Genomic DNA, 13,009 nt, shown 5'->3' with positions numbered 1-13,009 from the left:
ACAGCAAAGATGGCACAGTACAGCTCCAGAAAGCTTTGAGACTCCATGCAGAAACTTTTAATGCCACCGTTGCTTTTCGGCACAATAAAATGAACAAATATACTTGGAACATGGTAAAACGCAATAGTGGAACACCATGGTCCTGGCGTGTCCTTACAGAGGTATATGACAACAGAAGAAGTGCCACTTAAACACATTTCTACCTGAATAACAGCACCTGTTCTTCAAAAACAATTGATAGGCAAAAGTACAATTAGACGAGTGACACTGTCTTCAGCCTGGCTTCTAAATACACCTTTGGCGAAGTGAAAGCAGTCCTAAAAGGATATGAGAAGCGGTCGTTCCACACAGGCCGTGGAACCTTGCCCAGGGTGATGACGCCCGCGACAGTGTCTCTCAATTGTTCCCAGGTGCACTCAAAGTCAATGCGCTTGGGCTTGAGAGACATGCTGCTGGCCACCTGCAGCAATGAAGAACCAACGGTTCACTAAGAGCTCTCATTCTGACCTCTGCAAGACAGTTCAACGTGACTTTGCAGTACAGAAAAGGCAGAATGCAAACAAATGCGGCAGGGTTGAAACTAATTTTAATTTATCGACTTCCACAAATAAACAAATACCGCATTTACTAGCATAATGAACACACTTCTTTTCCCAAAAAATATGCGCAATGTTGGGGGGTGAGTTTATTATGCGGGGTAGAATTTTGAGTGATTTTTTTTTTTCGCGGCCATCTCTAAAAAAGTGGCAGTTTCACCCGAAAGGCAAACCATCGATTGCGATACCAAATGCGTAGACATTTATACAAAGCAAGGATAGCAGTTTTATCGGCCGTAGCAACTTGCCAAGTAATTTAACCAACATGGGGATGTATTCTGAAACGTTATAACACCCCCCCCCCCCCCCCCCCCCCGAAGCTAAGTTAACCTCTCCCCATGCGTCCAGCCCCACCAGTCCAACGTGTACCTTCAGTACTCAGTTCACATTGTCATTACAATTTAGGAGGTGGCTTGAGGTCGAATTTTCCCGATTAACAAAAACACTCTATCACTGTCTTGTATTTATTCATTCACTCTTAATTTACTTTGAGAAAAACACTGAAGAAATAAACATCGTCATCATCCTTGGTGTCATTATTATTATAATTATAAGGCATTTAGTTTGCTGTTGGATTCTTTTGGCTAAAGCACGGAAATTGCATATTATGCAAAGTACTTGCTTGCCCCCCCCCCCCCCCCTACAAAAATTCACCCCCCTGGCATAGATCCTAGGTGCACTACTGCAATGTGCATGCAGCTGCTGCGCTGCCTCCCTCCCTCCCCTTCCACCGGCGCCATGCCCGCGATGAAATACGGCGCGTTTCCTTCCCGCTTTCCTCCCTCGAAAGCGGGAGGCAGAGCCGCGATCGTCGGTGCCGATGGCAAAAATGCGCCTGGAGTGTCCATATGATTGCTATCGCAATAAAAGTAGGAGACGCACGGTAGGATTCGGCGTCCGGTACAATTGTACCCGCCGGACGCCATATCGGATGCCGAATCGTACTGTGTCTCTCCTACTTCCCGGCAGCAAGTTCAGGGTGCGCTTATTACACAGGAGACAAAAAAAATCCAAATTTTGACGACTAAAGTTGGGGGTGCATTGATTATGCGAGTGCGTTCATTACGAGAGTAAATACGGTATACAAATATAATTGAAACAGTGCACTTCTATTGCATATATTGCATGTGTCAGCCAACATATTGTTACTGTATTCTGACATACACTATTTCAATTGGGTGAAGGTTAGCTGCCCATATCAGAGCAATGTTTTTTTTTTTCTTGATTATTATTTTTTGAGAGAGAGAGAGTGTGCATGTATCCATGAATGAAGTTAGTAGGACATCAGCATTAATGCATCTCTCATAGCAACATCCTGTAAGTTATGTGGTGTAAATCTCTATTCACTAACCTGTGTAAACTCATACCTGGCTAAACTATTTACTGAGAGAGAGAGATTATAGTTGGAAAGGGTGAAAGATTCGGTTAAAGTGCAGTGCAATAACTGTAAACTGACTGTACGCTAGAATAACTATTTGGGGGGAGAGGAGGGCATCACTTCCAGCATACACAAGCTTCATGAAGCCGTGGCACAGACGTGATTGCAAAACTTTCTTGGCAGGCCCATTTGCTGTGGGAGTTGCTCTGACAAAAGTTAATGAGCCTTAGTCTGCAGGGATATCGTGCAAGGTGTGCATGACAATTTGCTGCTTACACACAGGCATGATGGTTACAGCCATGTTCAAAGCCTGACACACAGACAAGCCAGCAGACACTACGTATGTCCCTTGCAGCAGAGGAGAGCCAGCCATCCACAACTACATGCGCTTGTGTCTCGGACTATTTTCCCTGTGACATGCCTGTGTCATAGGCTGCAGCACATGGTTGCCGCTTTCAACAACTTGGTCCTCCTCTCCATCTATTCAGAAAGCTAGCAGCCTACAATAGTTGACTAAAACATACACTGAAGAATGACATTATTGTTTAACTTTGGCACTTCACTAGAAAACCAACAGGGCCTACCTTTTTTTTTTTTTGCAGCAGCAGCAGTAACAATTATAGGCTGTATAATCTGTACAACAATACAGCGCGTAAAAAAATTATCACTGTCACATCTTCATAGCAACAATATCATAGCAATTTTAATAGTAAGGTTAAAACATAGAAAAGAAGCTTCCCTAAAAAGAAACGTTTTTAGGGAAACTGAAGTTGTTGATCGTTGTCATCATGCTAGCTAAATTCTGTCTTGGGTGGAGCTTCAGAACCTTCAGAAATATATTTCAAGCCAGTCAACTCGCTAACTCTCCGCAAACCATATGAATGCTCCCAAGTTACTACTGTACATATACAAAAACAACTTTCTGTTGTTGCCTGGCCGAGGGAAAGCCTTGTTATACTGCTTTTAAAAGGGCCCTAAACCAACCTATGAGTTTGGTTAATAAATACATTCTGCAAGTAGGGTGTAGCTGTGAAGAGCTTTGCCAAGTTTCCTAGTTATACAAGGCGGATGCAGCTCACAAATTAGTGCGTTGCTAAACCTAAACTGCACAGGCATTACTGCATTCGCCCCAATCAAAATGTGGCGCAGAAAGCTGATAATCAAAACCACGATTTCATAGTCAACAGAATGCCGCATTCAACTGAGCCATCCCAAGGGGTGTCTTGGAATACCTAGCCAATCACCAGCAGACAAAAAGAGCGAATCCATCGAAACAAAAGTCATGACATCAGCACTACTGACTTCGGCCTGCAATAGAAATGGAAAAGACAGCACACTGGAACACCAAGAACCTTTTTTTTTATCCCAGACGGATGAAACCAATGACCAAACAACATTTTTATACCGTGTGCCCCCTACATTCACCTAGTAAATTTAATGCACCTAGCTGATGCACCTGCCATGGGGGCTCAGTGGCTATGGTGTTCTGCTCAGTGCGAGGCCATGGGTTTAATTCCAAGCCATGGCAGTTGCATTCCCATGGTTGCGGAACGTAAAAATTCTCATGTACTTAAGACTTTGGTGCACGTTAAAGGACCCCAGCAGCACAAACATTAGCCCAGAGTCCTCCAATTTGGTGTCCCTCACAGCACATCATGCATTGCTTTGGGATTCTGAGCCACATAATTTACGCCGATTTTGACAACTGGTGATTCAGTACAGTTTCACACTTCTATGCTGACTTTTGATGCTGAAACTGAGCTCAGCTGAATGTACCACCTGCACTACTTTAAACAGAATCATCACCAGTCTATTATTTAAGCCCACTGCATAACTAACACATCTCCTAGGTATATCCAGTTAGAGTTGCTCTGCGCCGAAGAAATCCAGCCTATGCCTGCATATTTCCTAGCATCATAACTACTTCACCATGTTTACAGGGCCCCTCACCAGGTCCCATTGCAAATTTTGGTTATACAGTGGAAGTTGTAGGGTGCCGTCTAGGAAGCACCTTACCACAATAATTTTTCAAATTGGCTCATTATTAGAAGAGATGGGAGGAATTGAAATGTCGCATTGACATACTGCCAGACAGCGAGCTTCACTGCCAATGTAGACACTCTCTCCTTCCCTCCCCAATTAGCATTCGTTAACTCCGTTTCTTCCTTGCCTTCTCCCGTACGGGAGCTGAGGAGCTGCCTCACATCTGCATGGCGAGCCCTGCCTAATTTGTTTTTTTGTTTTTTTTTTCCTGTGCGGTGCACTCCCAGTGGCATTTGCACATTCTGCATTGTACAATTTACCAAAGTCACGTGCCATAATCGGTGCACTGCAGGCAGTGTGTTTTACATAGAGGCATTCGTGTGTGTGACCTTGCCTCTCTGGCTGGAAGTGGAGCTCTCCCAAGTGGAAGTGTAAGGGGGCTCACCATTCCAAATTTCAACCTTTTTCGAGCTGTGCAGCCACTTGATACTTGCAGACACGACTGCCACTGCGTGATTTACACACCGTGCTTGTTTGTTTGCAATGCCCGAACCTGGGTGAGGGGCCCCCTAACTGTGCTCCTGTTCCTTGCCAGCCAGAGTTACTTCAATATACCGCTAGTTATCTGTTATACCCATTCCATGATCTGCCCAACTTCCATTACTTTTCATTACCATCATCAGCCTATATTTATGTACACTGCATGACGAAGGCCTCTCGTTGCGATCTCCAATTACCCCTGTCTTGTGCTAGCCGATTCCAACAAGGATATCATAACTAGCTAAAGAATAAGAAAAAACTATGGGAGCACTTAAGCAATTCTTATGATGTGTAAATGCAAGATCATTACTTGTCGCTCAGTTTAGTGTTGCGGCGAAAAGTTTGCCGAGTTTAGTGCTGCTGCGTTATGTTTCTGAGTGTTATGTTGCTCCTTATGAAGTCGCAAAAATGCAAGACGACAAGTCGGCCATACTGCGATCTGTCAGCCGAGTTTTATTTGCCGAGTTCTCATTAAAGTAGTCTTTCACGCACATTGCGTTGAGTGTTCTTTCTTGATGGCACCACTTTTCAGCACGATGACACCACTTTGCCGAGCGATGACAGGACTTTTCCGAGCGGCACCATGGTGTTACGATGACTTAGCAAATGCATGCCACGACCATACTCCTCTCACTCCAAGAGGTCTCAAGCAGTTAAACAATTCATATCATCCATCGCAGCCTCATGGAGCATTTCGGTTATCCTGAAACAGAGCACACTATCCTTAATGAATTTTGGCCCTGATTTTTTTTAAATTTTCATCACCCAAAAATTTGTATCAAGCCCGAACTCCATGAGAGCAATTTTGCGCGCAACTGCTTTGAGCGACGAAACAGGCAGTTGCGTAAACAGATCGCTCGATTCTGGAAACCTAGAATTCGTCACTCATCGCCCGGAAGTGCTATGAGTGACTAGCCAATAGCGCGAAGCCAGAACTGGATATACATCTTTCAAGCACTACCGATTGTCGCGTGGTATAAGCGAACGACAAAATTTTGATATGCGCAAGGATAAGAACCTACTGCAAGACCTTCAGAAATATTTTATGCTGCTCTTTATAGCAAAACACATGAACTTTAATTACTAAAGCACACGTCACACCAGTTTCGGCATGTATTTGCTGCCCTCATACCGGCAACACTGGGGAGACATCGCTCAAAGTTGTCGCTTGTGTAGGGTATGACTTGTAGGCGACAGCCATCTCCATCGTGTCCCTTGTCGCCGCCGCGCGCGGATGATTGCTTGCATGGGGTTTATACTTCAACCATGATTGTATGACCGAGATTATCTGAAGTTGTAACTGCTCTTTTCAAGAATATCTGTAAGCTGTTGTTCATGACTTGGGAGTGTCTGCCAAATAAGAGGCTGTTGAATAGGTCCTCTTCACAACATTTGCAGTTCTCTTTGTGTCACATAAGTTTGAAAGTAGTATCATTGTGAGTGAGTGTTAAATCGGCACTCCAAAATATGGTGCTTGAATGGGATGTCTAGCAAGACTGTAATGTGTTGGCATTTGAACAGGCACACAGGCCTGCCACTTCATGTTTAGACGTTTTTGAAATTTAAAACTGGCTGTACATGCAGACAGCCCAGCCCGTACATGCTGTTGCGGGCTGTCCTTAAAAAATCAACTTTTTTTTTTTTTATCCGTACGAGAAGCTAAATTACAAGAGGAGCATTCAAACCGTATATAAAATTTCACAGCGACAAGCTAAATTTCACAAATATGTCTGCAAATTTAAATTTTGCTAACCTTTTAAAGATGGGTAGAGTACACCTGGTTACAAAGAAAACTGTGGTGAGTGACAGCATTCCTTAAATTTTTAGTGGCTTTATTCTAGTACTATTCTCATTACCTTGACATTTAACACTGAATGAGATTGACCCACAACTAAGAAACAACCTATTCTTGGGTCATCAATTGTCTTATTCAGTTTCAGAACTTAAAGAGAGAGGGGAAAAAAAAAAAATAGACGGCTACAGGATAACCTTTGCTACTGCAAAGCTCGGGCCACCCAGGTTTCCCTACTGAATTCGAATAGAAAACAACCGGTGGCTCGTAAGCGAAAGATCATGATTAATCAATGAAGTGCTTGTATAATCGAACTGCTCTTGCAGGCCGAACATGTTGCAATAGAACGCAGCCCTCGAGCTGTTGCGGTGCGCAATGAGTGAATCAGCTGGGTTCCGGAATGGTCGCCGTGTGTTGAAGAAAAAAAAGAAAGACAGATAAAAACAGCGGTGCTTTCGGGCATGCATGCTTGTCGATGTTACAAGGTGCTCAGTTTAACGGGCTCGGCTTCGCAAGGCGCCGTCGGGCGCTGATCGTAAATGTATTTCTTCACTTTTGCCTCGAAAAGTCGAACATACTCTCGATGGCTTGCAGTGTTCGCACACAGCAGCAGGCAGCAGAGGTGACTATAGCAGGTAATCTGCGGGAGAATTCGATGGATTGTGCCTTTCTCAAGAAACACCGCAGATGGGACAGACGGCAAAGTTGGACAGACAAGTCAGGAATCGTATCGTATCGGATCACCACACGACCAACCGCAGGACATTTACTTGAGGAGTACGTCCGGTGTGTGACGCTAACGAAAGGAATCACTGCATAAATCTATTTTTACAACATCACGCCCGTTTTTCAACGTACTGCAGCGCACGGGGTTAGCTCAGTACACGGTGGTAGATGCACATTATGATTGGAAGGCCTTGAACACCCGACGAAGCTTCGAATGAGTCATGCCCCTTTCGTGAAATTAAGCGTATTATATCGGTAAAAGAAAACCGGTAACACACCGTCTCAGCGCCGCACAGGTGATCGTGCACGTTCCCATCACGCTACGAAGCAGAGGATGCTACTCGATTCTCGAATAGGCACTGTGCGTTGGCTTTTCCCTTCAAGGCAAGATAGCTAGCGGAGAGAGACACTCTTACCTGACTAAAAGCACCCGACGCTCCAGGCCACACGAAGACAGCGATCCTTGAACGGCTATGGAGATTTAATTTACCAGCGAATACCGACTACCAAAACCAGCGGCTGCGTTCATTTTGAGACGGCTAAATAGGGCTGGCCCTCGGGCGAAAAAGCCCGCTGCTATTTTACCGGGTGTCGCTGGCGTCACAGGCGTCGACTAATCAGCTGGGTTGCTGGGTCTCTCACTAGTCTCCCCGCCGCAGCGAGCGTCAATCGCGAGTTGGCTATGCGCGCGTTTTTGTCGGTAAACAATACGTGACCTATGACAACGCGCACGTAAGGAACTATAGGTGCAGTGCTACGTGACAAAGCTTTTTACAGCAGGACTCGGGGTGAATCGCCGGTAAGTGGCCGCTCCAAAGCTTGCTCACGCGCTAAGCACGCTGCGCCTCGCGAGCGTGCTTGTGCGGCTTCTCGAAATGCAAGTTGGGCCCGACATTTCATTCCCACGTTCTTGCGGTTTTTATGTGGTTTTTCTGCGATCGTACCGAAAAGCGTGGTTGTCATATCGTTTACGCAGTTCGAACGATTGTGAATTGCTGACCGAATGAACTATGGCTCGTGCTTAGTACAGTTGGACCCAATTGGTCTCTGACCTGGGCTCGCTGTGACCAACAATAAAAATGAAGGAAAGGAAAACAAAAGCCTAGATAGGCCTTAACCTTGATATGACATGGATATACTTGAAACTCCTGTCGAGAAGCATACTCATGCATGAACACACTACGGCAATTATCTTCATTGAAATATACCAACACTGACCACTTACTATGGGAGATGCATGTCAGGTGCTATATATGTGAGCAAAATTTGGTTGACCAAGTGGTGCCAGTGGTTCATGAGAAATTCGTAAAATTTCAAGATAGATTTATAACTTGACAGAAAGCTAAATACTTTTCTCCATTGATCACACCAATATACAAAGATCTTTTACTTTAAAACTAACAATATAATTGAGATATTATTATTATCAACTATTCTGCTGTTTCGTACGTGAGATTACTCAGTGACTTCCAATTGGGTCCAGTTGGACCAACTGGCATACCAAGCTCCAGTGATGTCCAATTGGAACCAACTGGACTTCTCATCTGTGGCATGTGCACATCTTTCTCATTTTAGGCAGAAAAGAAAAAAAAAAATACAAGTCTGAGACGCGCTGGTCTGAGTGCAGCAGTGTAGAAGGCACCGGCTGTCCAGCCATTTCAGACTACCATGCCGTTACCTTGACGAACAGCGGTGGTTTACCTCGCCGCCACGCTGTGTGCGCATCCGGCCGCAGCAGCTCTGGGAAGTGATAACACCTGCATGTCTGCGCAGTGGAGCTCAATGGACTACCTCCGATGAAAATTACAATGTTTTGTGCTCTACCTAAAAAGAGCCGCGACGAACGACCTAACACATGCACGCTTCCACAAGGCAAACTTTTCTTACCGCCGCGATGAAACCCTGCTGTATCATCACATCCCCTCCCCCTTCCGTTATTTTCTTTCCTTCTTCTACATTGCCTTCATGTGCGTGCATATGCACTCGCGTTATTCAGGTATGACCTGAATTACTCTTTGTAGATTTCTCACGTAAAGCACAATGAAGAGCGAAAACGCGAATGTACTAATCGATGCGTAACAAAAGTCGATCATAATTTCTACATTTGTGTCCGTGCAGTGTAGTGCAAATTAGGCAACATGTGAAGGAGTTAACATGCGTGCAATTACGATTTAATTATTATCCTAGCAAATGTATGTGTACTGCTGTATGTACTGTGGTTACAATTTAGGTGTGCAATTGATCTGCAAATTTTCATGGACTAATTGCAGGTTTCTGGCTCACTGATATAACATTTGCACGCTTTAAAATTCAGGCTGTGAGCACTTTCATAACAATGAGGACTTTTACAAGCATCAGATGCATTGAATGGGCCAAAGGAACCTTAGCAAATTGAAATGTGCATGCTGTGCCTACTGAACTTTTCATTTGTTACGTTTGGGTATAATATTTATAAAACTCTGCATTAATGTCAAGCTATTTTGAAAGGGCGTCCTTAAGATGTGCACATGCTCTGAAGCGCGATTTGAAGCACTTTACAATTCCTTTAGCTTGCAATAATTTGTTCTTTTTCACTGAACATTTTACTGCATAACATCCATTGCTGTAGGTGTGCATTGTTGAATAAGTCGGGAATATGTGTACAAAGAGAGCTTCAAAGCATTCAAATCTGCATACAATACAGCCCTTTGAGATATATGCAGTGTTTTTCTTTACCCTGAATGGTCACCGAGAAAATAAGTATCACATTGAAGATATCAAGGCAATGACAATCTGGTGAACATATCATGAAAATTTTTAAACCACATCTTATCACATGTAATCAGAGACACTTTCACTGTTCGATCATTGGTTCAAATCAAAATTAGGAGTTATAAAAATAATTTCAGTCGCTAAGAAAGGAAGAAAGATGAGTCCGGAGAAGTGTCATCCCATTGCCGTTTTGTCATCGTTCCTCAAAGTTGTTGAAAGAGCCTCGTTTTATATGCTTAAAAAAACCTTCAGAAAGTGTAATTTTTATGTGAAGTAGCAGTATACCTTCTTCACATAAATGAAAATCAACAGAGCATGCTCAGCACCCTGCTCAATATTGATTAAAAAAGACACATCATATGAAAGTAGGGTACCATTGTGATCATTTTTGACTTCGCAAAAGCATTTGGTGCACTTAGTCACAACACATTGGCTAAATTAGAACTCCACAAAATGTGCAGCAACGTGACAGAGCGCACGATTGGCTACACGATGAATCGAGGACAATATCTGCAATTGAGTGACATCGCCTTGATGTACAGCAAACAGTGGGGTTCCACAAGAATTTGTTTTGAAATTGCTTTTATTTCAACTTGATTGCATTAAACTTAATTGCATTAATCCCACCCTTCCTTATGTTTGAAGAATGTATGTTCTATACTGGCAGTGTGACCATAACTACTAGTGATGAGACTTAATTATGTACCCTAACTGTTTTAATACTCGCCTACAAATGAGTGTTCATCACCATCCACTGCTCTTTAACCCTTTGACCTCCAAATTAATTCCTGAAAAAGGTACAACATATCCCCAAATTTTTTATGTAGTCATAATTTTTTCTATGTCATTCTGATCATGAAAATTTATTACTGGATTTGTTTCTGGTAAGAATTAAAAAAAAGAAAAGCTGCTTTTGAGGGTAGCGTTCCATCAATGCTGACCTTAACTCGTCTTTGGCAATGGGAGCAGCATGACATGGGCCTGAGCACGTGTGACTCCTGGCCGCGGTGGCCGCATTAAGAGGGAGGGGAAATGCAAAAACGCCTGTGTGCTTGGGTTTTAATGCATGGTAAAGAACCCCAGGTGGTCAAAATTAATCCGGAGCCTTCCACTACGGCGTGCATCATAATCAGAACTGGTTTTGGCACGTAAAACCCCATGAAGAAGACTCGTCATTGGCGATATTGGTACAACCTCCCACAGCATATTGGTACAGCTCGGGATTAGGGGCTAGTTAATCAGCGTACTGACTGCAATCTGTGCTGCCTATAGCATTCTATATACCACTAATTAAGATCAACTGCAGACAGTTTTTCTTTTCGCATGATTCTGTAAAACATAAAATACTTTGCTCCACAGTGTCCCCTACATCATTCCACAGGCCCATCACATTTGCTAGGTGCAAATTGTATAGTAGTACATTCTTAAACAACTGTGAGCACCACTATGTTCTCTGGAACTCATGATAGTGCGTGTATAACTGGTGGGACAAACTTGAGCGATGAGATTGGCTTTGGTGACCACTGATCAAGCTCACCACTGTCGTTGTAATCGAAACGTTGCTCAGATTCCTAGGCACAGTTTCACACCCCCCCTCCCCCCCCCCCCCAAAAAAAAAGAAAACAGTTCTGTCCTTCTCCGTCATCTTTTTGGCTAGTTTTGGCTAAGGTCACTGGCTCATGTCAATTTCATGCAAATTCTGTGCATTTTGTACAGACTGTTTGTACTGCATAACTGGCGGCAATTAGCTCTAGAAAAGACGCACACACACAGGAAGAGGGGATGAACACAAGCACTACTACGTGCTGTTTATTATAGCAGGAATGTAAAGTGCTTAGCGATTTAAATGGGATAATCAGACGGCATGGGGTGACTGGTGCTTTTTGCACCACCAGTGAGCACTGGGTGATTACTGGGGGGGGGGGCAAGTAAGTTCACAATGTATCACAAGTGCCCTCGCCTTCATAGTATACCATAATTCATCAGCTCAGTGTCCCTAGCACCCATCAGTGACACAAGAAATGCCCACCACGATGTTGTCGAGTGTTGCGTTTCAATCGCTGAACACTGTACACACACACACACACACACACACACACATATATATATATATATATATATACACACACCTTGCCAGGCATGCAAATTAAAAGCGGGATCACAAGAATTCGTATTGGGAAGCTTGTAGATAAATAGATGGCTCACTTATGCAACAATCTCTGTTCATTTTGATAGAATAGGCTTCCAGAGCAAGTCTTGGAAGTGGTGTTACTACTCCTGCCTAGACTAGTTGCTGAATGTTTGTACTACAGATTTCTCACGCTGCATGTCACGCAGGACGGATTGTCTTGAGGCGACAGCAAAGCCGACAAAATGCGTTACTGCCCTCCCAACGTGACCCTGGGCCACATGTGGACCCGAGAGGGTCTCTCCCAGTGCTTCCTCGACACAGTGGGGCCACCCGTTCTGCTCTTCACCATACTGGTGGGCGGGGGCTTCCAGTGGGCTGTGTACCACAAGTATGCCACACGCCTTGACACCAGACTGCTACATCGCAGAGGCTGCTACAAGTTCCATGTAAGTGTTCCTCGAAAAAGAGCCTCGTTTAAGAGCAGAGCTTTTTGAAGCAAACATCTCTCTACTCCTTCCCGCCATTTTGTGTCCCCATTTGTGGGTGCCACTGGGAATGTGGCTGAATAGACTGGAGAACTTGCTGCTGGCTGCTGTCTTCCTGGGCATGGAGGTAGTTGAGTAAACAAGCGTCACCAAGTGGTGCATCCGCATAGACAACTTGCGCCCCTGGGTATGTGGCCGTTGTGGTCCGGTCTGTAAGAATGGGTATGTTCCACTGCAATACAAAGGGTATGGAAACCTTAGCTGTCTTTAGATGTATGCCGCACGTCTCTGTGCATTCACCTCACATCAGCATTCTTCATTCAACAAGCATCACACATTGCCTCTGTCCTCGTGGCACAGACAGCTAACAGCAACAGGTGATGAGGCTGTGCTCGTGTCGTCTGCTGGCACTGCTACCCCACTAACTTAAACAGGCATCGTGTCGTTTAGACTCCGTCATTGGGCTGGATCTGTCCATCTTGTTTAATTTATTTAATACATACTGCACTAGTCTTACATACATACAGCAATACATACGCACAGCAAAATTAAAGCTGAAATAAGATAAAATGCGGATAACAGTATGAATGGTAGAAGTCTGTAGAAAAGTCGCTCATAAATAAACCA

The 13,009-nt window shown here is 44.1% G+C and overlaps 2 protein-coding genes across 4 annotated transcripts in view; one reads left to right on the top strand and one right to left on the bottom strand.

Moving 5' to 3' along the window:
* The window catches only part of LOC119441662 (cullin-2), a 62,912-nt gene extending 55,324 nt beyond the window's left edge, over window positions 1-7,588 (bottom strand). The window contains exons 1-2 of the mRNA XM_049661511.1: window positions 7,432-7,588; window positions 331-460 (exon numbers count right to left, since the gene is read on the bottom strand). Coding sequence (XP_049517468.1) covers window positions 331-448 — 118 coding nt within the window. The 5' untranslated portion in view covers window positions 449-460; window positions 7,432-7,588. The remainder of the gene's footprint in view (window positions 1-330; window positions 461-7,431) is intronic.
* A 61-nt stretch (window positions 7,589-7,649) lies between these two features.
* The window catches only part of LOC119441663 (ATP-binding cassette sub-family B member 6-like), a 110,921-nt gene continuing 105,561 nt past the window's right edge, over window positions 7,650-13,009 (top strand). For all 3 annotated transcript variants that reach the window (XM_049661510.1, XM_049661509.1, XM_037706260.2), the window contains exons 1-2: window positions 7,650-7,814; window positions 12,104-12,343. In XM_049661510.1, the coding sequence (XP_049517467.1) occupies window positions 12,140-12,343 (204 nt within the window). In that variant the 5' untranslated portion in view covers window positions 7,650-7,814; window positions 12,104-12,139. The remainder of the gene's footprint in view (window positions 7,815-12,103; window positions 12,344-13,009) is intronic.

Source organism: Dermacentor silvarum, chromosome 2 (assembly GCF_013339745.2).
Source record: "Dermacentor silvarum isolate Dsil-2018 chromosome 2, BIME_Dsil_1.4, whole genome shotgun sequence".
NCBI classification, from domain to species: domain Eukaryota; kingdom Metazoa; phylum Arthropoda; class Arachnida; order Ixodida; family Ixodidae; genus Dermacentor; species Dermacentor silvarum.
Note: the sequence above shows the minus strand (reverse complement) of the source record. Positions and strands in the feature narration are given on the sequence as shown.